At 39.4% G+C, this 27,001-nt stretch overlaps 1 protein-coding gene across 1 annotated transcript in view; it reads left to right on the top strand.

The window, feature by feature from the left end:
* The first annotated feature begins 2,119 nt into the window (after positions 1-2,119).
* Positions 2,120-27,001, top strand: part of SMPX (small muscle protein X-linked) — a 38,566-nt gene continuing 13,684 nt past the window's right edge. Inside the window, exons 1-4 of the mRNA XM_026052129.1 lie at positions 2,120-2,256; positions 5,741-5,800; positions 10,711-10,797; positions 13,622-13,775. Coding sequence (XP_025907914.1) covers positions 5,762-5,800; positions 10,711-10,797; positions 13,622-13,762 — 267 coding nt within the window. The 5' untranslated portion in view covers positions 2,120-2,256; positions 5,741-5,761 and the 3' untranslated portion in view covers positions 13,763-13,775. The remainder of the gene's footprint in view (positions 2,257-5,740; positions 5,801-10,710; positions 10,798-13,621; positions 13,776-27,001) is intronic.

The following is a 27,001-nucleotide window of genomic DNA, read 5'->3' as shown; positions in this document are numbered from 1 at the left end:
AAATCTTATTTCCAATAAACAGAGATTCTGACTACTGCTTTGTTGGCTTGCTTTTCAATTACAGTACATTGTTTGTGTTACACTGAAACACTGGAGGCTAGAATAGAAAAATTGTCTTTTGGGAGCTTCTGGAAAGCGGTAACAGTGCCCATGAGGGTTCTCCAAAAGCAAAACATTTAAACATCAAATAGTGACAGACCTAAGAAACAATTCTGACATTATACAGTGAAAAGTCTCAGTCCAGAATTAAATTACACACAGGTTTCTGTTGAACATCAACTTCATTTTCCACACTAATAAGCTGTTCTAGGGACCATGTTAATTAGGCAAGCTTCTAGGACTGTAACAACAATATATTTCAAGCTATATAGGGATCTTCCTACTTTAAATACATACAATGTTACTATATTCTTAGGATCTCAGTATGTAAGACATTACTTTATGCAATGTGTTTTAATGTATTGTTTTCTGTTCTTAACAGACCAGGGTTTGAATCCTTCCCGTGAAATGCCCACGTCTCACTATTTATATATTAAATCATCTGCTGTTGTATTTAGTAGATGAATCTATAGATCATGAGACTGTGCATACCAAACTATCCAAGGGCACTGGTTCTCTGCAAAGTAATTGCAAACATTTATTTTTTCTTGACTAATGTAATTTCTAAGAAAATGGGATTATAAGTGTAAACAACGGCCTGGTTTGAAGGGCAGAAGCTTTAGTAAATTAATTGCATGTGGAAGAAAGAACTGTGTATGCTTCTTGTACCCAAATGCTGATTTGGGATATAAAACTGATAAGCAACTATTGCAATATAAATTGAAATAAATTAATGTATAGGACTGTTACAAAAGTATCTCATCTCTGGCTCTCCCCTTATACTTTTGATGTAAATAAGAACCTTCTAAAGTTGTATATGAAGTTACTCATCAGACTGCTTGCTCTGCTTTAAGGTAGTCCCAATCTTTTGGAAATCATGACTTAGACCCTAACAGGTCAAACTGCCCCATTCTAGGAAAAACACAGGTCCGTGAGCACTGTTCTGAAGTGATCTTCCTCCTTGAGGTATATGACATTAAGAGAGTGGTGGGACACTCCTCTTCCCAATGTCATGGGAGATCATCCCTGAAATCATTTTCCCAGCTGTTATCTTTGTCTCTTTGACACTGATTTTTAAAACGGTTCATTTTAAAACGGCAGGCCTTGCCCACCAGCAGTGCAGCAGGCGGCCTGTGTGGTGTCACCCAACCAACAACACTGCTGCTGTCACCGTGAACATCGTGGCGAGGTAAAAACAGCTTCAGCAGAGGAGGGGCTGAAGAGTAAAAAACTCTTCTCCGAAGTGACCTAGCAGCTGCCTTTCTGGGAATGGAGACCAGAGGCCGTTCCCAAGGCCAGCCTCGGGCCGTGCCCCGCACAAGACTAGCTGCTCTCCTTTGGTAGCCAGCCCCAGAGAGACACCTCGCAGGGAGTGTGTGCAGCACAGCTGTGTAATTATGGTTCAGTTCCCATGTTGACTACAGCAACTCCCACCACAATCTTCGTCTGGTCCTCACCCACATTCCCTAGCATTCAAATAATAGCAATTACGGCCTCACGTTCGCAGGGCTCCTCCCTATGAGCATGGACGCCCTGCGCGCAGGACGCCCTGCCAAGACCCCGGGGCTGCTGCCGAGCGAGCTCACTGCCAGCCCAGCAATGAGACAGTCGCCTCGGTGCCGTGTTCGCCTCTCCAGTTAGTCCCGCCGAGGTGAGTTCTTCATAATTATGTCTTCGTAATTATTTCCTTTCCCAGCGTGGCAGCAGGGACGTATGCTCTGCCCCAAATAATGCAGGAGAAGTTCCAGGCTGCTGGGCATTGCCTCCTACCAGTATATGCTTTGCTCTCATGAAAAGCTCCACAACTGCAGGGAGAGGGGAGGGCAAGAAGTGGACCCAAAGGTGTGTTCCTGCAGCACCTACTGCTTGACACTTGAGCCCTGGGTTTATGATGGTCAAGTGTCACAGGGGACCAAGTTACAGGGCGAATCAGAGGCTATATTTAGGAAGAACAAGTGGAAGCTATGACAGGAATTCTCTTTTACACTTTGCTTCTAAACTGAGTTCCCCTCCAGCCTGGAGCAGCTCTCAGTGCCACCCAGGCTGAAAGCATCGGAGCTATTTCAGACACATTAAAAGGATCACAGTCAATATCTCTGCTGATAGAAGAAGGTACCTCTTCCGGCATCAAAAGGAGGTGTATATACTCACTTCACGGTTTGGAACTTTTCTTATATAAGTAAATAAGTAAGCTAATCTTGAAGGGGTCGATGGCAAACTTTAAAGATTCTTATGAAAACTCTTTAATAACTGGCTGCAAGGTGGCTGGGATGGCTATGGGATTCTGCTTATTTTAACATCTTGTGCAGCATATCAGTGTGTTCACAGCAGATTGTTATTGCTTTAAAGTCTATTTGGATCTTAAGAGATTTAAAGCAGAAAGCGACTTAAATGCCTAGTGACTCATAGGAAGCATAACTGTACTAGCTTGAGTACTGTAGTGCTTACATATGTGCCTAATGTTTTCTGTATGTCTGTTATAGCCAGTGAAATACTGCGTTTGGGTTTTAGTGGTGAGAGAGGTGCTCTTTTACTGTAAGCCTAACATGTAACTGTAAGGGAGACAACTGCAGTTTAGCAAAGAATATCACACTTGCCTAGAGCATCTAGCAAGTTTTTGTATGTCAGCCTGGAAGCTGCAAAGTGGGGGTCTTCTCTTCCTTCTGTGTGATAGCTGGGTTTCACAGAAGTGCAGTCCCTGTCAAAGCCTTTTCATGAGATAATACACTGCAGTTCTCTGTCCAAAATACCCACTGTGCCTGATGCCATAAGTACAGCAGTGGGGGAAAGGACAGCTTTCAGCTGGGGGGAGGGCTCTTTCTGTCGCCTATATACTAGTGTACATCTTTTGTACAGATTACAAAAGATAGTATTGTGATATCACATTGAATTTAAGGCAAATTGAATAAGCTTATTATCTTTCTGCGCCCCTTTCAGAAATTATTTTTAGCAGAGGGAGAGAAGATAGGTTCTTTGTTTTTTGAGGGCTCTTCTCAAAACACTGATTTCTTTCAATCTGTCAAGTAGTCCTGTTCATGAGTATTCCCACTATGAAGTAGGGAAAGCGGGTGCATTTGCATTGCAAGTCCAGCGTTAAACAGCTCCAAACTGACATAGCGTTGCCATTGCTTTCTAAGTTTGGCTCTGCATGCAGACCATAAAAGGTAAGAGGTAGGTGTGGGGAGGCCAAAAAGACCCTGGGGAATAAGGCTGTGCATGTGTGCGTTTCTGCAAGGGTGTACGTGTGAAATCCTGAGGTGGAGGTTAAAGTGAGGAGTAACTTCTTCAAGTCTGCAGAGCTGTTTGGGATGCCAGAACTAATGTAAGCAGGTAGTGCTCTTGGCTCCCTCTCAGACGTGGTGAAAGAGAAAAGGTATTTATAAAAGTGAAGTAATAGGTACACCAGTAATCTAAGGTTTATTTTCCTATGATTGATGGGCAGTGCTGTTCTAGAGGGAAACTCAGGAAATGGAGAGAAGGGAACAGAGCCAGGGAAGATTGTCTATTTTTACTCAGTAGCGTGCTGTTGTCCTGATTTCTGTGGCAGTAATGAGGACAGCATGAACCGGTAGGAAAATCACCTCCTCCTAAAGGAGTCCTACACAATTGTATCATACATCTGTCTTTAGGAATCAGTGTCTGATTGCAATCATTTCAAATACAGCCTTCGTGCGAGCTCTGCGCAGCTCACTGAGGAACGACAGCGCTGTGCTTGCTTTGAAGCAGAGAGATGCAGTGTAAATCCTTGCCCATACAGCTATAAGTGGCAAAGGAAGCATATATCAGTTTTCTGAAATGCGTAAACACAGGAGATGGAGGAGTACACCTAAGCACATAGTAGAAATCTTAGCTTAAATTTCTCTGTGACAGAGTTTATAAAGCAGAACCACTGCGTTTTATAAAGCTTTATGGTCATTTCCTGTGGTTTTTTTTCATCTTTTTCATTCTGATTAGAAAGAGGAAAAGATGAATGGAAGATGAATGGAATCATAAAATCTGATTAAAAAGAAGGAACAAAATTAAACTTTTCTGTTATGAACCCTATCTCTGCAATGAACTGGGGGATTGTTTTGTATTGAACCTTCCAATACATCCACTAAGAGCACAGTGCATGCATATGAACAATATAGAAATCATGAGAAAATGCTTATTGCTTTGCATATTAGCAACTTTCTGAAAGAAAGAAAGCTCAATAAATACCTTGGCTGAAATTTTGCCTTTTTGAAATCCACATCAGTTTTGTCATGAATATCACTGGTCAAGATGTCAGCTCCAGAACTGAATTCTCAAAGTGTTTAAGCTGTTTAAGTTATTACTGCAATGTAAAATTTCCTGTAACTATGTAGATTTGGATTCATATGGTGAGATTTTGTGCTGATTTACTGATTTAGCTGAACCTATTTAGACCCGAAGGCACACCTGTGAAGAGACTTCTGCCTCACCCTGTGGTGGTTCAAACAGCACACTTTGCAGCTGAGATGCAAGCATAGAGGGACCTCTAATGGCAGATCCTTTTGGCCTTAAGTTCTCCAGCATCATACGCAGCTTTCAAGCTTTTGTGTAAAGCTGGAATAGGCAAGGATGCATCTTCAATGCAGCTGGAGCGATATCATTTCAGACCGATACTCCAGGCTGAAGCCATCCTACAAGAAAGGGATCTCTACTCTTATTTAACAGTGCTGCGGTGTACTTTTCTGTAACAAAACTTTGGGTCCAAATGTGATTTCTCAGTATATTTCTGCTCTTCTCTCCTACACCTTTTTGTTTTCAGGCATATTTCTCATCTCAGGTAAAATGTTGTAATCAAAATATGCTATATTGTCATTAGTTCATCCTCTGGTGAACATATACTTGTTTTTTATCCTTTACTATTACCATTTTGTTTCTCATTATAGTGAGACAGGTTAGGTAGCCAGACTTCTGTGAAAGGCTAGTTTAGTTAAAGTCTTAAATCTGGTGGGAAGACAGTAAAAGGCCAAGGAGATATTTCAATTATGCTACTATGAAGTTTTATATTTGCTTTTTGTTTGATTTTTAAGAAATCCTTTGGCTTGGAGGTGTTTGCCTATGTTATTGTATATTAATTCTGTAGCAGTCTGTATTTTTAACTGCATAAAGTGTTACGGAATACATTCTTATTTTATATCTTACTGCTAAAGAAAATTGATGAATCTATGATATGGAGCTTTGGAGAGAGTCTAGTTTGTGCCCTAGCATCTGTCAAGGAGAACTTAATCATCATAATATTTTGAGAGAAGGTTTAGAGTTCTAATAATTCTCAAATGTGTGGTATGACAAAGGTAGTTGTATGTTGTTTAAGACCATGTGTTTCCTTGAATTCTCGCTCATTTGGCAATGCTATTAATATTTGAAGGATTCCTTATCTTTACCCATTATTGTTTTTAATGTGAGAGGCATAGCTCCATTTGTGGCTATGAAAGATTAATGGGGGAAGCTCAGGTGTTCTGTCCCCAACAGGTCTTTGGGAGGAATAACTAAGCAACTCTGAAACTGAGATGGCAACAGGAGACAGGCAGGTGAAATGGAAGCCTGTCAAGAAGCGGCATGGGTTAAGTTCTAGCTTATCTGCCTTAGCTATCAGAATGTCATAGCCTGTAACACTTTCCCATTTTGCTTGCAGGGATACGACTCTCTCGTAAAAATGTCAAAACAACCAGCATCACATGTCAAGGCCATTCAGGTAAGACACAGTGTTTATGTTTCTGCTATAAGAAAATAATGAACCTCGACCTCTGTTGCTCGACCAACTGCATTCTCTTTGCATAAAACAGCACAGAAATGCTAGTTTCTTTAAAGTGAAAAAGCTTGGTGAATGTGAAAGCGCTCCAAAATGTTCACCTGGAGACTGTCCTATAATCTGAGCTGAGAAAAGAATAGGGCAGTTAGGTTGTTTGATGACTTGCTTGCTAATATAATTCTCCCATGTTAATTATGTTTGTTTGTGGATCAACTAAATAAAACATACATCTGCATAGCTAGGCAGCATTATAACTTATTATGTGAAACTTATTCTTGCAACTATTGGACTTTCTATATAATTAATATAATTTTCCTGGAACTTTAAGCTAAAAGGATGGCATACCTATTAAGATTTTTCATGTTTGCATCTCTTTTGGAAGAAAAATATAGCCAAAATAAAATGTTGCTATTTTGATTAAAAAAAACCAGTATGTTTCCTCAAATGGTGTGTGTGTGCCCATATGGATTTGTTATACATTTGTAAAAAGAACAATTGCACAATTTTCCCTGCAATCCAATTTTACCAGGGTGCAAGTCCCTTTGAAATTATGTAGGAACCACAAAACCCAATTTCCGGAGTCCGATCTTCCCTCTCTTACCCTCAAGATAATATCAATTTAATGGATCTGGATATCAAGAAGATTAATTATGTAGTATACTAGACAGCACTGCACTGTAAAAGTGCTAGTTCTAGTTTTAATCATCCAGTGTCCTGGAACAGGTATGCAAGTTATTGCATTCCAATTTTCTTGAAATTTCATGAAAGTTTACCATTGATTTCCCTCAGTTTAAAATTTCATCCCTCTTATACACTGACTTCGGAAATATTTGTATGCCTAGTGAAAATTTAGATAACTTATAATGCATAAATATTTACAGTTTACATCTAATGTTCATGGACTTATACAACCATTTTTTAAGGAAAGAATTTGGTTTATTTTTTTTCCATAGAGCAAAGAAACAGATATTATTGACTCCTTTTTCAGATTTCTGATGACTTTCCAACTTCTAAAGTTTCTCCATTAAAAATATGATCTTTAAGCATTAAGCTTAAGCATTGTTTACTATTAAAAAAACCCTTATTTCTTTCCAATGAGTTTTTTTTTCATTGGAAAACAAAATACTTCACATACTTTAAAATAAATCTGTTAAACTCTTTGTCAGAGGTTGCTCCAGCAGGGAAAGTTGCGCTTGAATAAATGCCTATTATACTTTAAGCATTCTCCGAACCACGACTCAAAATGTCAGATTGCTTTTGTACCTCATGATTCATATATTATGCTCCTTTGCCATAATGTGTTATTGCAGGAGGACCTGCTACCCCGCCGTGGGTAATACACATCGTGCCACAACAATGGAAATACAATGAATCCTCATTGACTGAGGCATCTCTGGGGGCTTCTGTGTCAGAAGTGGCTTCCTTCTGACCCCAGGAGATACACACTGAAATCTTCCATGCCAACAGGCACTAGGTACAAACATGGAATGACTGGAGCCCAGGAGTGGCTTCTGGTTGACAAATGACCAAAGTAGCCTTAAGTCTTGATAATATTAATTGCTGCTCACACAACACCAGAGCCTTCTTTCCATCAGGAAGTTAAAGGTGTGTTTAGCTCTAGCTGACAGTTGTTCTCCCTACAGACACCGCTCATTTTTCCCCCACAAGAAAGGGTGAAGGGCTACTTTGCTTTCTCTGAATTGTATTCACAACACTCTGTAGGTCACTGTTTTCCATACTTTGGGCATATAGCTCAGATAGCTTTCCCCCTCCTCAGTCTGCCTTCTGGAGGGTTAGGAATGGCTGTGATGCCATGAAGGAGGAGTCCTAAAGTTATGCATAGCTGCTGGTAATATAGGGTGCAGTGTTCCTAATATAAGTACCTATTATAGGTACCATGTCTCTGTTAAACAGAAGAAAGAACGTACACATATCCTTAAATACCCCTTTATGGAGTCAAGCCACCTATATATATATATATATATAAAATATATATATAAAAATATATATATAAATAAATATGTAAATATGTAAATATGTAAAAATATAAAAATATAAATATATAAATATATAAATATATAAATATATATATAGCATTTCACACTGACAAGTATTTTTCCTTCGATCCATTCAGGAAGATCTTAGTACAAAAATAATCATTTCCACTCATAAAAACTGCAGGGACATCCAAAATGTGATAGATGCTATCCAAAAACTGAAGGAAGATGCAAAACCAATAATATTAATAATTAATGACTATTAATAATTAAAACAAAAAAAAAAACTTTACAAAATCTGTAGGTGTAAAGCAACTATAATTTACAGCTTCAGAAGTCTGGACCAAAGGAAAAAATATCCTATTTAGCATTAGGCTGGGTTGGGAAGGAGAGAGCGGTCACTGGGATTTGTACCTCCATCCTAGCAGAGAGGTGAAGAAAATGACAACGAGGATTTTAAAGACAGAGCTGAACGTTTGTACTGATCTCAGCACAAGGCGGGCTTCACAAAGCTGCATTCTCCTGCAGGGTTTGGTGCAGTAATCACCATGACATGGCTACTTCTCTGTGTGGAAGGAAGAGCACCGGATTAAGAGGGAGAGTTAGAGCTCAAGACTATTATTTTTGGTGGGAACTATTAGGAAATTAGTCATAGTTTTATCTCATACAAGAAATATTTTATCATGTAGTATGTTTTATCAGAGCTACACAGTGTTAAATTATATATTTTAAAAGCTTAATGTTTAGCTAATATTTAGTATCTGCATACCTCTGTCCAAACTGCAGAATAAATCCACTTACAGCAGAAAAAATACTTCAAACTGCTTTAGCATGACGGAGATTGCCGTGAAAATGCTGAAGCAGACCAAGAATGGCTTTTTTAATTTAATTACCAGTCTGTCACTTAGTGGGTAATTTTTGTTTGTTGGACCCTTTTCAGTCACAGTTGGTCTGTCAATCACAGCAGGAAATGCGAGCAACAGGTTTCGGAATTAGGTTTTTTTGCCAAGCTTTGGGTGGCCGTGGGAGACTGACTCCTACTACTGACTCCAAGGGGATGGAGAGGCCTTGTTCATGAAGAGCACCAAGAGAGACATCTCTGTCAGGACTAACTTTAATGTCTCAAGTCTTCAAATTTACACAGCTTGCACAGCTTGCTGTAAGGTGAATAAAAGTTTCTTATTCCAGGAAAAATAGCTGAGTCAGTGCACAGAGCCTGGCTGGTGAGAGTGGTAAATTAAGAATAGCAAAGCTGTTTTTTCCAATGGAAAATGAGCTAATGGGTTAAGTACTATGGTGCCGAAAATGCCCCATCTCTGGGGAATTCAATAAGTGCAGATGAAAGGTTTCACAGTACCTAAGCTAATGCACAGTGAAAGAGCATATGAAATTAATACCTAGGTTTTCTGTAAAATACTTGGTCTGACAGATAATAGCCAGGCCCGCTGATATGGCTACATTACCTTGCATTAATATCGGGAGGGGGGAAAGGATAAAAGGAAAAGTGTCTATTTATCAGCAAATAGTTTCTTGATTTTGTTAAGTGTTTGATTACAGCTTTCAGGGTATTTGTTGTTAGTAAAAACAGGAGCTGTTTTTATCGTGGTTGCTCAACGTGGCACATGAACTGCAGGACCATGATCTAAACAGAAGGATGGAATTATTCATCTTCATTTTACGCAAATCAGTCAGATGGCAAACTACAATAAAACAGCTCACTGTTTGAAATTTCTCTATTTCCACTCAGTAACATCATCAATTCACCCGCTGGTTTTACAAGTGGGAGTCATGATATTTTGATGACATTTCCTAGGAGCAGCTTCTCTTCTGAGATCACGAGATAAGAATAGTATAAATTGTGCATTTAGCTGATTGTGCCATTTGACTTTTAAAATATCCCAGTCTAGGTCACAGCAGGAAATAGATATTTTAACTGCTCTTTTGTAAGTTGTGTTTTTCTGTTACTCTTTTTGTCAAAAATATTTACTTTGGAGATGCCTCTTTTGAAACTCATTCTAGCTCTGGCGGCTGCCTGGCTGATCTCCCACAAAGCCAGGAAATCAAACCCATTCAGTTCTACAGGCACCATTCTGCAGAAAGTGTGTTTGTTACCCCTCGGAGCACTAATCATCTGTCAAGTTTCTGAGCAGGCTCAGCTTGCTTTGACTAGTGACTCCTGTGCAGATGAGGCAGAGGAAGCTGGGCAAAACCCAGCTGGAGCTGCCTTTTCCCACCGAGGGATCCTCTCTGTAGGGGAGACCTGCATTGCTAGAACAGAGCAATTGTACTTTGTAGCCCCTGGGAGTGAATTTTGCCCATGAAATCATATTTTAAACCCCACTGGCTTAAGATGCCTCAATACAACTTTAATTCCTAACTACTTCTAATGTTAAATGAAGTGCCAATTGGTGTCACTGGTGAGGAAGAGTGTTCCAGTGGTGTTGGTGTTACTGAGGGACTTGGGTGATTTATACTTCGGTCCCCATTCTGCTATTTGCTTTCTCTTTGGCCTTGACTAGATGAAATAACATCTGGATCCCTAAAGACACTTTGCTGCCTAGAATTCGCTTATTTAATGTCCAATGAAGTCAGGAAACATTAGACTAAAATGCAGAACTTAAAGAACTTTCTAGGTAGCTTTGGTTTTTTTTTTCACTTGGCATCTTTAAAGGGGAATTGAAAGCACTTCCCTTTCCCCTGGGAGTGTTGTGATGATGCATACATTGAAGGCGTAAGTACTCGGAAACTATGATAATGTCTGTACTCTTGGTGCATCCCTTAAAAGGTTTTGTCAATTACCAGCTCTGCATTTATTTATCAGTCACTCTTATATGTATCATAATTTCCTCCTCACAGGCTAATATTAACATCCCAATGGGAGCGTTTCGACCTGGTGCAGGTCACCCTCATAAAAGAAAAGAATTTACACCTGAGGTGGAAGAGGTAAGAAAACACATTTTTTATTTCTTTGGAGGGGTGGAGAATCCCTGAAGTTTACATATGAAAGCCATTTAAATCAATCTTATAGCACGATTTACCAGTCCTAAGCATCACAGCTATTCCTGCCCAGATGACTCATGGAAATAACTAGCCACCTACAAAACACTTTGTATATACACTTGGTGTATACATAGTTCTGCTTCTGAAGTCAGGACATGTATAGCAATTTAAACCATTTCTAGGATGCTTAGCTCTAATAACAGGATGATGACTACTGTGAGCAAGGAAAGCCAGGCTTAAACCAACAATATCTATCTAGACTGGAGTTAATGAAATAACAGAAGATACAGCAAGATGTTTGAAGAATTATTCACTGCCTACTGCCCCGCGTAGTTTGTTGTTACAGGTTAACAACATTCTGAATGATGTTAAAGCATCTTATTCACCATGAACTTTATAATAAATAAGAATCAAAACCAGCTGCGGAGAAACAAGCTAGGAGGATACTCCAGCTAAAATACATCCACAAATTAGCATGGGGGCTCAGAGTAGCTTAGTTACTCACAGTTACCTTAGTTTGGGCACCTATTATAACACCGAGCCGAGAAGAGCTCCTGCTGGGCCCAGGCTGCCTTGCACATCTCCACATGCTTCTCCTGAAGCCAAGAGCAAGGAGCATTCAGCCTGGCCCATGCAGCCAGGCTGGCCCTGTGGCCTCACAGCCCTGCACATGAAGCTGAAGAGTCTGGCTTGGAGGGAGGCTGACCCCAGCACAGAGCAGAGCCCCAAAGACCATTAAAGGGAGGGGTTGTAATTAGTCTCTCCACTCCAGGCATGGAACAACTGTGCTGGTGATTCATCCTCATCTTAGCAAGAGCCAGATTAATTCTGGACAAATCATCGGCTTCTTCCCACCTGTTACAACACTTAATATGTGCCATCTTCATTACACAATAGCTATTTCTTCCTTTGCTGTCTAAATAAGACAGATTTCTTTTTCTGAATTTGAATGTACTTCTTATAAATAGTACTCTGTTTACAGAGAAATTTTCTAGAGAAATCAAAACCAGACAGATTTAACTATTTTCTTAAGAAGATATATTTTGAAGAAAGAGTGTACAAAGTGATCTTCAACACATATTGTGGCTTTTCTCCCGGAAAGATATCAAAACATATTCTGCAGTAATTAAAATTATTAAGCAGAAACTAATACGGCATGTGTGAGGTCTGGTAGTATTTGAGAAATAAAATAAATGACTAGTGCTGATAATCAGATTTGGTTGGGCAATTGAATATTGCCTTGCTTTTCAATTGTGTGAATACTTTATATCAGACAGACATTATGGAATAAAATTTCCTGGATTTGATAGCCAATATTCAACCAAACAAGACCAAACCAAACAAGATTACAGACTAAGATCTTAAAAAAGAAATAGAATACAAATGCTACCAGCAGACTTCTCCATTCAGCTTATCTTGTTACATTTTTTTTCAATAGTTCTTTAGATAGGTTTTTAACAAGCATACCTTGCTAATATTCCTTAGTATTTTTTCAGTACATTTTAAAATCTTGACAAAGAAAATGAGGGAAATACAGCATTTCCTTGTATGTGTTTGCTTATTTGTGCCATATATCTAAGTCATTCTTCAGATTTCCTGCAATGCAACTGAAGGCCAAGTTCTGAGCCCAGCTGCACATTGCTGTGCAGCTGCAGTGGGAAGCATATACAGGGGCATGGTCTTAATTCCCGCAGATCGGAGATTAGAGCAAAACGCTAGCATGAGTTTATAGAGTGTAAGGTCTCCAAAATATGGGCAAAGATCACACCATTTGTACTGCATTGAAGGAATAGTGCTTGAAACGGTATTTTGATTGGGAATCTGCTGTGCATTAATGAGAACAATGGGGTTTTTAGGTTGATTTATTTTCCTGGATATTCAGATTACCAAACTGTGCAAGAAAACTATGAAACTCTCTTTTAATGTTGCATGTATTCCTTTTAAAAATATGGAACAGACTAGATAAACCTTAAACTCCTTACTGGAAAACTATACCTTCAAAACATTGCTCTGTCTAAAATAGAAATGGTCTGAAATACGTTCTCTACCTCACCCTGGAGCTACAGCACAATTCAGCAAGTACCAACAGTGAAATACTGTGGCCCATCAGAAGACTAGTTGAGATGATCTCAACTATATAACAGCTATTATTTAGCCTGCATATTTTTCCAGTGTCAGCAGAACTGCCCTTCAACACTACCCTAAATCAAATGTTAAATAACAAAACTCCTTCTGGTCTTATGACTGAGGTTAAGAAAAAATTAAACATAATTTCAAGCTGAACTTGGATGGAGATTCTGATGTCCATAATCTACATGGTTACATGGTAACTAGTTTGCCAAGTTGCAGTTGCATGATATTTTTCCTCCATAACTGGCCAACAACTGGCCAACAACTATGAGACTCAACAACTATGTAAGATATTAATTGATCTCTCTGCTTTTTTATCCCTTAAAATAACAGACCTGAAAGTTGTTTTTAATACTACACTCAACTCCCTACTAATTGTATGACACTTTAAATTTCTACCATTAAAAAGATCCACACTTTTCTGCACTGAGTAGTTTTCCTTTCAGAATGTACTTGGACACTTGAAGGCAACAACCAACAAGACAGTCCACCCATTCTCCTCATGTTGCACCTTTGTGTTTGTGACTTCATTTAATATGAAAAAAAAATCCTTTTATGTTTCCCAAGTAAGCAACCTATGTTCATGCTCAGGAGATTTCTATAGTAGCAGTTAGGTGACTGGTTTCATTTTGTGCAGAGTGTTCCTGCTTCCACAGAGGAGGAGAAAGACAAGAAACATCTCCCAGGAGCTAAGAAACTTCCAGGCCCTGCTGTCAACTTATCAGAGATTCAGAACATTAAGAGTGAGCTGAAGTTTGTCCCCAAAGCTGAACAGTAGTTGAAATAAGCAGGTGAGTGGAAGAGACGGGTTTTTTTCATGGCTCTAAGGAGAGCAGGTTGAGCCAGAAATTTTCTTTGTCAAAGGACGGCTTTCCAGGGACTCCAGAGGACCTTAAACTGCACCCTGTATTTAAAAGATAAAATAACCTTTAGAACTCTGCATTCTTTCAAACCTAAAGCATGAAGGAACCCACCCCTGCCCTCCAGCAGAATGTATTTACTTACTATAACTATTGAAGCCAGTGCAAGCTTTTTGCTTCATGAGCACAAGCTGCAGTTTTAATGAATACAGGACTTTTATTTGTACATACAAACTGCAAAGAAATTTATTACAATGGTGGACAAGTAGGTCAGTATTTTTAAAAAGCTCCTTTCAAATATTAAACTTAAAAGATTTGATCTTCATTTTACTTCTGCAGTTCAGAACTGACTCGTTAATGGTTCCATGCACATGACAACACAAATGTGCCCAATGATGCTTGCAATGACCAAGCACATACTGCATGGGGGAAAATCTGTGCTCCTGCAGAGAGGCAGCTGGAGACCAGGCAAGGATCCTTGGGCATTGCAGACAGCACCAGACACCTATGGTTTGAGCCACTGGTCTATGACAAGTACCACATACCTCACCTTTTTTCTTTCTCTTCTTTTTATTATTTTTTTTTTTTCTTAAAAGAAAATATTCAGCCATTCACTGCAGATTGCAGGATTATTTTTGTTTGATTTCAAACAAGGCCTATAAACCTCTGTTGTCCTAAGTTCTGAACCTTTTAAATTAATGGTCATCTCCATCTATGAACTTATCATCTAATTCTCTTTGAAAAGCCTGAGTCAGTGAGGATCCATTAGGCAGTAACAATGAAACTTCGGCTGTGAAAATAAGTGGCAATACAAAAACCTGGCTACAATAAGAGAAAGATATTTGTGTCACATAGTAGTCACCTGAAGTGCCAATTGTGTCTATTGACACAAGGCCTTTTTTATCATGAAGAGGGGCAGAGGAGTTAGGCTGAGTAAAAGAATATCGGCTTGAATTTATTGCACAGAAACATAAAAGAAGAACAAAGGAAAATAAAAATCCAATGCAAAAAGATTCTCTAAGCACAGAAGTGCTATGGACCACGGATCGTTAGAGCAATGGCATGTAATCAGAATGAATTGCCCCAATATGCACTACAGCATTAATTTATTTTTATGAACAACATAAATTTGCCATTTAGAAGGGAAAATGATCAGATTTTTTCCTGTTTTTACCCTGCTGTGTCATAATGTTCCTGTTATTTTAAAGAAATAACAATCTTTCTCCTTAGAAAACTTGGTGAAAAATAGCATTTGGGAAAATGTAACATTGCAGTGATCACATTAAAGCAGTGCCCAGAGAAATAAGATTTTTTAATATGAGACTTTAAAGAGATATTGTAAGAGATATTAGGACATAAATATAACTGCATATTTAGTTTCAAATTACTGCTATTCTCAACGTTTACGATCATTATTTTATGAGTAGCATGTTGAGAATCCAACTGAACCATTATGGCATGCACAGAGGTTTGCTCCAAAAAAAGATTTCCATGGGAATGGTTACCCAAGTAGAGGGCATCTTGAAAGTCGTGAGGTCACCCTGAGGTCCTTTCTGTCTGTCCTTCTCATGAGGCTGCCACCATTATCAGGTGTGTCAGGATGGCACCGATGGGATGGCTAATCACGTCACTTGGGGGAAGGCAGAGCGGGTCAGAAAGGAGAGAGGGTGATGATGGTCCTAAGGGAAAGGCTGCAGGAAATAGTATTGCTCACCTGGAAGCAGCAGGTGACCAGAGGTGCTCATCTGAACCAGCAGGTGACATGTTCAGCCATTAAACAGCTGCCTGTTGTCAGGAGGTGGGGAGTGATAGATTGCCTCTCTCTCCTCCAGGGACACTAAAATCCAGGCATTTTTTGTGCCCAAATATTACTGCAGTGATTTACAAACAATGCTAAATATGATTATAGCGTGCCTACTGATATTGTTAGTGTAGAAAATACTGCTTTCTTGATTCTAGATAGTAGAGTCACAGATTGTATCAGAACAATCAGATTTCAAAATAGTATCAGACATGGTACTCGATGGAGATTGGGAGTTCGGTTTTAGTTGCTTGGCAGTGATACTGTGTACAATTTTTTACATAATCCTAAAATCCACCAATGCTAATAGCCATTGCTATTTGGTAACAGTATAGACAAGATCTGCTCAAATACTGCTTTCCTCTTACATAGATACTAGGTTTAGAATATTCAGAAATGCAGAAATCCCTCCTTTTGGAACACAGTGGCTCCCTTCTGTTATTTTCCTCCTGTTTCTGTTCCTCAGTGCTGTGAAGAGACCAACCAACTGTGCATGAATTCATATCCTTCTTTTACTTCTTGCTAAATTATTAGTGAGAAGGTTATTAATGAGTAAGAGAACTCTAAACTTACAGTTTGCTTGAACACTTTTCTTAACAGCTCCTTAGAAATCTAATTAAGTATTTTGCTGTTAGAGGCACACTTCTTGTAGGTCCTACATTGCTTTCAGTTTCTCTGATTCTCAGATTTGCCTATACAGCTCCAAAGAATTGGTGATATTAAAGGAGACCAATTTTGGCCATCTGAAACAGATGAGTATTTAACTCTGAAGAATGCTGAAAAAAAAGAAAAAAAAATGCAATCTATCTGTAAAAAAAAAAAAAAAAGAAAAGAAAAAACCCAAACAAACAAACAAACAAACAAAAGCTGAGACTTGGAGTCTCCTGCCTTAGCTTGCTTGACTGATTTTGATCATTGCTCAAAAATCAAGTGCTACTTTATTTATACTTAATTCTCACTGGCTAGTGTGGGTGAATTGACCATGAAGGGTTCACAACTTGATGATTCAGACCTAGAGGTGAAACCAATCAATTTCAATACTAAATAAACCAAACCAAGCGTGTACATACATTCTAAATAAAACTGAAATGTAAAGCAATTGCTTGCCTCATTCAGCAGCCTTGAGAGGAACTAAATTTAAAGATTGTCCCCTATAGGGAACATTAGCTAGTTCAATTACTTTAGCCATGACCTGCAGCCTTGTTCAAGATTTGATATAGTTAGGGAATTTTTGTGTGACTAACCACGCCAAAACAGTGAGGATTATCTTTATTTTTAAGAAATTAACATTCACGTGTGCCCCATGCTTAGCTTCATGACCAGGACAAGGTAAATGCTTTTCCTTCATAAAATCATTGATTTCACAAAAATCATTGATCAACAACATATGCCTGTGAAGAGTCCATACTGGATGGATGAATGCATTCTTAGTTATTCAAAATTTGGAAATTAATTCTCTTTCACATCAGTACAATAAATTCTTATCAAACATGAACAGTTGAGGGATTACTGTTGCTGATAATTTTGTATTTCTTCAGGTGATCTGTAGGAAATATCCACCAAAACTGATTTAATAATTCCAAATTTTCTAAATAATTTCCTTTATGCCATGTTCCTATAATCTACTATATTAACATATCAAAAATAAGAGACTTGAAATACAGGAAGGTAGTTGGTCAAAGCAGCACTGAATGCAACAACCCTTAATTATTTACAAATTCACTACTACCTCATTTGACAGTTAGAATGCTCTTTCCCCAGTTTGAATCATCAGACATGGATAGGCATGCTTAGACTTAATTCTGAGTCTAATAGGTTGTGGGAGGTGTACAAATAGTAAGGTCTCATATAACTGGATCCATTAGGTCATAAAGTGCTTATGAGCTAAGATATGCCCTCTGTCATCCCTTGCTGCTGATCTGTCTTCTGTAATAAAATAATTAGCGTACTCTCACATTAAGATCTTTTCTTCCATTAAACTGTAGATGATGTGTTTGATGTAGCCAATTTGGATATATAAAATGAGCTCTGTTGTGATTAGTTTTCCTTTTACTCAGCTACATTTTTTTTTTTTTTTGCTTTTTGTTACTCCCTTGGTGCTGTCACTTTTCCACATGCACAACAGGCAAACATACACAACAGAAAATAGTAACAAAATAACACATACTAATCAGCTAAATATGCTTCCTATTGAAGAAGCACTGGTAGGAAGCAAGCAATTTGTGACAAATGGATCATGAGATGGTTGTGGCTGATTGCTGATTGTGGTAATACCTCATGTGACAACTTATGTGGTACCTGAAAATGCAACTGAGCACAACTGATATTTCGCCTACTTGTATATATTAACTGCAGTGATTTTCTAAGCTCACAATTGGGCTCTCTCCTCATTCTGTACCCCTTCATAGTGTTGATCTCAAGTGTGCCAATTTGTGTAAGAAGCTCTCTTAGGACTTCATTTAACATGTCTTGCAGGACCATGGTGCCCATCTTGTTCAAGATGTGAGAAATTTGCAGGGAATAGCTGTGCATAAACCATGGATAAACTTTTGGCTTCACTCTAATAGTGAGAGGGGCTTAAATCCCAAAGTAGAGAGTTAATTCTGACGTCAAATTATAGAAGACACTGAGGTGTATTTTGAGGGTGTAAAAATGAGCAACTAGTACAACCTTTCTCGAGCAGCTTAAACTTTGCCTTGCTTGCAGCACTGCCTCTTCTGTACCATATTAGGAGCCTTGCCTTATGGAAAATGAGGAACACGGTCAGCAAAGCAGCCCATGAGACTGGCTGCACTCAGAGATGAGAGAAAAAGGGAAAAATACAGAGCGACCTAGCAGACATAGTGCTTAAATCCATACTTACAAGATGTTCCTTTAGGCTGCTATTAATTATTTACAAAATTATCAATCAACTCAGCCTGAAAATACACATTGCAATTTTTTTCCCATTGAGTACTGTCAAAGTTATAGTTTCATCCTCTGTACTTCTTTAAAGTATTTAACTGCAATCTCAGTTGAAAAAGTTCTACCTGCTATTCTCTGTGTTGCTGTTCTGATGCATTTCAAATATTGAGTCTGCGACAGTGTGAAAAGCAAAGTCACTGGCATCTTCTCCAGGAAACACACCAAATGCCTTGCTTGTTGATCTCTGATACAGTATGAGCTCTTGAAATTGCCCCATAGTTTCAAGAAGATGTATTCATTTGAATAAGTACAAGTAACCAACCTTCATGTGAGAAAAGGGAATTTTTATAACCAGAAGATACTGGTATGGGTCAAGAGTGAAGATTGCCTTAGCCAGAGTGGAAATGACAGGATCAAGAATGAGGATACGATTGCAAGAATTTCTACCATTCTCTTTTTACACATTACCCATCTCTGCACCCACTCACTGTTTGGCCTGTGAAGATCTCAAACTAGATCTTGCCTTTTGTCATCCCTGGTTTCAAAGCATTCTTCATTCTCTGATTCAGAATTCCCAGATTACAGTGCTGAGGAATTTCATGGCCAGTTACCAATTTGGCCAGGCCCCTTCACATTGTAGAATTGTCTTAAAAAAACAGGCAGTTGAAGGGGCTCTGCAGCATGTTTAAGGCCCTTTTAGTTTGTCTTCTCCTTGAGCAAAAATAAAATTACTCACAGTTTGCTTGGGAGCAAAAAGTTAGCATATTGGCTCTGCATGGCCAGCAGCTGTCCATGGTCAGGTACAAGATGCTATGCTAAGGCTCCAGCATGTCTTTCCTCAGCCCTTTGCAACTTAAGGAGATGTTTCCCTCCATATTCTCTTGGTGAACAGTGGAAGTGAGGAGATCAGCAACAGACTGAAGACACTCTGTCTTACCAAGAAAACTTGAGGGTATATATTATTATTATGAGATTTATTTTACTGAGTGAAATAAAGGGCATGGTCTTATGAACTCCAGATGCTCCCAAATAAACTGGTTTGACAGAAAAAAAAAAAAAAAGAAAAAAAGATTGTGCTTTGTAGGTTTGGGAATGAACTAATAATTTCAGAGCAAACGCTGAAAAATCAGACAACATTTTGCTGTAAGAATAGATTTTCTTTTCAAAAAAAATGAAATAGGCAAAACAAATGACTGTCACTTATCAACCATGTCTTCAAACACTGTTTTTATTACTGGAAAAAAAATTACAAATTAGTAACTCAGATAACTTTATATTTTTTTAAAGAAGGCATAAGTGAGACAGGAAGTCTTTATAGGTTTTTAGAACATAAGCATGCTATGTGCTTGTCTACCATCACCATAAGAAGCTTCTCATTTCCAGAAAATTTGCAGCCAGGAACAGGTCTCTGCAAACATGCCGAAGTGACTCCATATAGCCCCGCTCTCCATAGCTTTAATGCCCTTAAAATAAATAATATTTCACACAGTAAAAATGTGATCCCACAAGTTTCTACTCCATTGCAGAACGAGAAACATTTTTTTCAGACTGGGAGAAAGTCCAAGTATTTTGTTTGAAAGCTGAAAAATGTCTACTTTTTTTTTTTTTTAATGAGTCACTACTTAATAGCTGCTTTCCTTTGATCACTCTACTTTGTTGTAGAGCTTAGCCTTCAACTTTATTTTCAGACTGATTTATATAGAAGCCTCTAAATTCCATCAATGCTCTTCTTGACAAATTTTCTAAAAACTAAACTTTGTAGTCATTTCCCTGAGCTGGATGTAGCTGCTGGGGTGACATCTCTCAAATGAAGCTTAGAAAGGCATAAGGACCTCTGAAGATATCAGATGTGGAGGCATCAGTGAGCTGTGAAGGGAGAATAAAGTCAGTAGGTTATTTCTTCCTTGCCTCTGCTCTAAGGTATTAAGCAGCATGAATGAATTGCATCACTAAAAACTAATTATTCTTTAAATGCATTCCTCCTTGAAATCTCAGACCACCAATCAAAAATCCCTAGAGCTTTAGGCCTTGATTAGGGCTATTTGCTGCATAAACAGATCTTGATACTCAAAGAATATTCTTTGAGTTAATGGAGTTTGCCCTGAGGTACATACCTATGATCCAGGCAGAATTAAATGTAACTAGGGAGCCACATGCATTAGACAGGGTTTGGAGAGAAGGAAAGAAGCAACACCATTAAAAAGCTGTGGATGAAGTGAGGACAGTGCTGTTCTCTGTAGCTGGGAACTGCCCCTGCAGCTGAAGCTGGGAGTGCTTGGGCAGTATTGGGATAGGCAGGCATCATCGAGCACGCAAAATAATAAGGAATTCCAGTCATTAAGCTTAAGTGGCTCAAAACATGTTCAACACAAGGATTTTCAGGTACCTGCATCACAGTTAAAAGGCTAACTGCTTTTGAATGCATAAAGTGCAACTAAGTTATTAACAATTCAGTCAGTTTTATCAAATCTACATAAATTGTAGCCAATTAAGCTAACAGTGTGATTTGAAATAGTGGGGCTCTGATGTGATAATCAAATAAATTTGCCTCTCCTAAATTTAATGCCTCATCATTTTGTTTTATAGCTTTTGTTCGTTTCACTTGATAAGAGACTTCCTAATTATGTTTTCAGAGCCCTGTGCTAAAAAAACGCATAAATTGCTGCCACAAAGAGCTTTGGAGTTTTTGTCAGCTCTTTGAGAATTTTGGCTCAATACTGCATGGATCTGCGCCAGCGAGCAGGACATTCCCACGTGTCAGGAAGCCTTTTCTACAGCTAGGCCTAGGCCTGCTTCAAAACACTCGTGTGCACCTTGTTTTGAAAGATGTTGCTTTTACCTCTGTTCCACACTTGAATGGAACACACAAATTCCATGTGATATTGAATAATATCATATAAGGAGGGGCTATGGGTAGTAGTCCCGACAGTGCTCAACGCTAGTGAGGAAATATTGTGCTGCACACACTATAGTTTTTTTGCTCTCCCTATTTGCTGCAGTTTTAACTGCCTAATTTCACTTCAACCCACAGCAGCAATCTTAAATACAGTGTATTTCAATGCACTAAAAGAAAAAGGCATGCAGCATAAATAACCAAGTCCTACAGGTCTGTATAGATTTTTACTCTCGGTTTTGGTCATACTTTACTTTTCATGTTTGATTTGCTGCAAGATAGAGCTAGTTGAAGGGCAATTCAACTGAACTAACCTTTACTTGAACTTGCGAGCAAGTATGAGCTCCGACTTGCTGCATCTCCATTTAGTGCTTACATTAGTATGACTGCATTTGTTTCTCTCCACAGATAGCTGGGCTCTATATACAAATGTAGGTTTCATAAAGCAGAATAACATCCTCCCCTCCACCCCAGAACCAGTGCCTAGAATTTACTCCCCCACTTTGGCAAAGCTGCCATAATGTTGCTTTTAATTTGAAAAATCTGTTATTCAACTGATAAACTGAGCCCTTTTAGTTCTGCTGGGCCTTTGTTCCTGTTTGTTGCCTTGGAGCAAACCTCATGTTAAAATTGCTGTTAAGCCTCCCTGGCCGTGTGGAGCCACTCGCGGTTCGGGAATGTGCTCTTGGGGCGAAAAATGTGAATGCACTTATGGAAGCAGTGGGCTAGGGTTGTGCTTTCACCATCTCCTAACAAATGAACCAAGGGAGAGGCTGGCTAACTGCTCCATGTCAGCAGCTCTATTAGTGCATTTTAACAGCAGGAGTAGCAGTAATGCTGGCGTGCACATGGAGAGAGCAGAACTGCTAAATAGCTTTTACAGGGGAAACATCAAAGAAGAAAAACTTCCCCCAAAGCCAAACTGCTCCTGTTTGGAGGGAAGGACATCATGACAATACCTTGATGGAGTTATTTCAAGGCTTTTGAAAGGTGTAGGCTTTATATTTAAGAGGAAACCAACACAAAGGGTGTACTGAAATGGAAGAAAATACACATCTGAAGATGTAAACCCAATATTTGAGTTTAATTAGGCAGAAGACAAGACAAAATAAACGCACAGTTGTTTCTCTGTTTGCAAGTCATTTTGCTCGAGTGCAGTTTTCTTCCCAAAGACCAGCATAGAGTATATCCTATGCAATGCAGGACATTTCACCAAGAGTCTTGATTCTTTTAATTTTGAAATTTTAAAAGTCTTTCCTTTTGTGATTTTGTCTGAAATCACATAAATTGATCAGTCCCTCTAGCATTTGAATGGGAACTTTTATTTTGGACAAAACAAACAAACTCCATTACCTCTTAAGAGAAGAAAGGTTCACTCTGTGGAGCGTAGAGACAAATTTTCAGTTTTTCAGTCCATTTGCCAAAAGTAAAGCAAGCTCAAATGGACATAGCTCACATGTACTTCTTTTTAGATTAAACTCTTTGTACAAAAGTATCAAGTTAGGCAATGGCACAGGCTTTCCCTCTCTTCAGGCGCTTTTCCTACTTTTCTTGTCAAATTTGACAAGTCTTTCAATAGATTTGCTCTTAGATGTTACGAGAATAATTCATTTGGGGGCGAACCTGTTTTGCACTCGAGTTACTGTCGTTTAACCCATTAGTAGGCAACACTGCTGAGCATGTACATAATTTAAGTCTTTGACAAATCAATAGAAACCTCAATGAAAGGTATGTAAGCCTGCATGCTTTGTTTCACACACGTTAATAAGAGGATGAACCTGGCAAAACACCACAATTCATCTGAAAAGCAGCAGCTTGCTGAATCACAGAATAGCTCAATTATGTGTACAATTGCAAAGCTATTTGCAGGTTGGTTGAAATTAAAGAAATCTATTTCCCGGAGGCAGGATGAGAGATAGACTATTTAGCCCCAACTTCTAACATGCTTTACTTTAATAGAGATCATTGAGGTGATCATTTAAAAGAGATCATCTGAGGCTAAAAGCATCATTTTTGAGCTAACGGTTCATCATCCCTAAGCAAAGGGAAGTTTTCAGGATCCTTGCTTCAGTGAGAGTTTCAGCATCTAACCAACTCCATCAGGGCAAGCCTCAGATATAAAAACCAGGTGTACTGGCAATAGCGTGCCTTGAGCCAGTGCAGCTTTCCTCGAGGTCCCTCAGCCAGTGACAGAACTTCCATAAGCTGCATGGGGCTCAGGGACCTTTGGGCAGAGTGACGCAGGCAGCTGTCTCAGGGAGTCATCAGCGGGAGGACAGCAGAGCTCAGGTGTTGCGGAGAGACACTGCAAACCCCATGCAAGATCTGTCTTTATCAAGGAGCTGATCCTCCTGCAGGATCTACCAGTAGTTGGGCTCCCAGCCCAATTCAGCACCTGCTGTGTGGGTGCCTATGTTATTAAAGAGGGGAACTGATGGAGAACTAGTGCCCCATTCGCTTGGGTAGGGGTGGCTGTGAGCGGAGGGCAGATGGTGCAGAGCCTATGGCACCTACCTGGCAGATTCTGGTCATGTCTGTCTTGACTGCTCTCTGTAGGAGCTGAACACAGGTCAGCACTGCCTTGATGCAGTGAAACTGCTCAAGGACAGGCCCCGGTCTCTCCCAAAAAGGAATTTGTTCCAGAGAGACATACAGAGAAGAAAATAAGGGATGGAGATGCCTGTTTCCATCCACAGCCTCTAGTATCTCCATTAGCACAGGGCTGGGATACTCAAGGATTCACTGGCTTTCTGCTCTGCTCAGAAACCTACCTGCTCTCTTGTCACTTGGAAGAGACAGCATTGCATGTGCTCTTAAGAAACCTTGAGTCACCTCTGTAAATGATACTGTGAGCCTTGAAGAGACAGCTGTCTAGAGACAGCTAATAGGAAAAGACGAAAACCATCAGATCGTTGTATTCTCTGGGCCTTCAGCAGCATCCTGAGCACAACCAGGAGCTGTTTCTCTTTACACTGCATTTACAGTGTGAACTACCTCCTCCCGATCTGCACGGGAGGGCTTTGTTTAAAGCAAGCAGAGGAGGAACTTGAAAACGCAGCTGGAAAGGGAACATGCTGGCTGCCCCTCTTCTGCATTGGCTCGGCAATTATCGCACGCGCCCAGGATGCATGAGTAAAGCAGGTCAAGTCCTCCTGTTCTTCAAAAGGATTAAACCCCATGTTTCCTGCCTTCTTGGAGACTGAAGACTACCTTGGCAGGAGGGAACATTTTCTACACTTTGAGCTGCTGTGCAGAAATGAATTAAAATTAATCTGTAGACAAGTGATCCTGACTGCAGCTTAGCAAAGAGCTCGGGCCTCAGTAGGGAAACCTGCTTCTGCTTCCTGCATCCTGTGGGTTGCCACGTACCTTGTCTAATGTAATTCATGTAGCAACAGTCTCCACAAATTATGCTTTAAAAGAAGCTTGTGTAACTGCTGCTGAAGTTTGCACAGAGTCTGATCCAATTAGGTAGATGCTGGAGAGTCTTCTCAGCTGGGGAAACACAGCAAGTTTTTGGTGCGGCTCTGGGTTGCAGCTCACCCTAGTACAGAGCTGATCAAGCTTGTAAAAACTCAGGTTATCTGAAGACGTATGCAGGAGCATATATGAGGTCCAGAAAGTTTTTGTGCCTTTCAGGCTGTGATTGTTGCCTTTCAAGCAACAGCGGAGTTGCAGTTTTCAAGATCACTGCTTTGGAGTTAAGCCCCTAAATACATTTACCCCTTAAGCATCTCAAAGACTCGAACCCTGGACCTGAGTGCTAAGGGATACAATTGCCACTCAGTGGGAACTAAATCCCACTAAGTCACTTCAGTACATCTGAAAATCCTACTCCTCATCTGTATGTGCAAATGGCATATTGTTTATTGTTAAGGGTAAATACAGCTCTGTGTCTCTGTGCATGCAGATGCAGGACATGTATGGACACAGCTGCATAACTGTTCCACAGAATTGTTTTATGTAGAAGCTGAAGAAAAGCCTTTCTATAAAGATAACTGATCAAAATAATCTTTTCCACAGCATTGTTAGATCATGTGGGTGAAAATCCAGAACTAAAAGAGCAATGATCTTAGATGCATAATTTTTAATAGTAGCTGGTTCCTCTCACATTTTCCTTCTATTTCCCTGTGGGAAAAATACTTTATTTTTTTCAGTTGATTTAGTGTAAACAAACAAACACAAAGTTGTGAAATAGGATGTGATGGAAATGTCCCATTTTCCTATATAAATTCCAAGCAATTCTAATACCTCATTAGTAAATGCTTGCCTGTCATAGGTTGCAAAATCAAGGAATATATTAACAGTACACTTTTCTACAGACAGCATGTTCTACCTACACCTTTATTTATATTTTGAAGAAATGCTTTTATTTCAGGGAAAAGATGGATTAATATTTGAAGCTCTAATAAATGAATGACCAAAGTCTTTAAACACAACATACTTACACAGACTAATGACACCAAAGAATCTCGTGTTTACTCTACCTGTATATATACAATATTTAACACCTCAGCAAAAACGTTTCTGAAGAAGAAGCAATTATCACACTACAGGTTAAAAGAAACAAGGCAATGTGAGGAGCTAAACATATCCTGCACTGGCCAGATGTTGGAGTACCCAGCTTTCTAACACAGCCAGTTATATGTCAAGTTAAATTAGCAGCATGCATATGATGTTTTGCCTCTGTGCTTATCTTCCTCTGAAGAGATGCTGTGGGATTTGCAGAGGATGGCTGTCAAAGTTCCTGAGCCTATGAAGACCTTTTACAATGCAAGGAGGCCATGAAATCCAGGACAGGAGTGTTAAATATTCAAAAGAGGCTGCTGAAAATGTGGGTTAGAGAAAGACCAGATGCCAGTTTTTGACAGTTAGTAATCGCTTTCTCACCACATATTTTCTTCCTGTTTGCTGTAATTTTTTTTTCATATTAAGTGCTAAGCATTTCAGAAGAAGTATTTGCAAAGTGCACAGAGCCCCCCCAGTCCTTATTTGAATGTTTCAAAAATAATGCTGTAACAATCTCCCATCTCTTCCATATTCTTATTTGTCAGGGATATGAATGTTGACTCAAAGGCTCTTTTTATTGCACGTGCTAGACTTATATCAAAAGAAACCAGGTAACTGAACCCTGAGTAATCACAGTTGTATCATGCTGCAATATTATGTGTAAGCCCATCACATGTACATCCTATTTATATGGAATGACACTCACCCTTGCATTATGAATTCTGGTGAGAACAAGCCATATGATCAGGAGAAAGTGGCATTTTTAGAAACTGTAGCCAGCATGGATAGTGAAGTGTGGGCTATTTGCAGTACCGCCTGCAAGGGGTCAGGAGAGGCAGAATCCAACATGAGTAAATTGGGTGTCACTGCGCAGATGGAGAACGCTGAGCTTTCCAGTTTCCCTCTTGTATTTTCTCAGGGAGAAGCACCTTTTGAGCATCTCTCAGGTCTAGAGCTCAGCGGAGAAGTTTTGGTGCAACATGGGTATTTCTGGGCACATACCCTCATTTAACTGAAAAGCGTCAGGGAGCACTGGGTTGCACCTTGCAG

Source organism: Nothoprocta perdicaria, unplaced genomic scaffold, assembly GCF_003342845.1.
Source record: "Nothoprocta perdicaria isolate Ctin4 unplaced genomic scaffold, notPer1 scaffold_112, whole genome shotgun sequence".
Lineage (NCBI taxonomy): Eukaryota > Metazoa > Chordata > Aves > Tinamiformes > Tinamidae > Nothoprocta > Nothoprocta perdicaria.
Note: the sequence above shows the minus strand (reverse complement) of the source record. Positions and strands in the feature narration are given on the sequence as shown.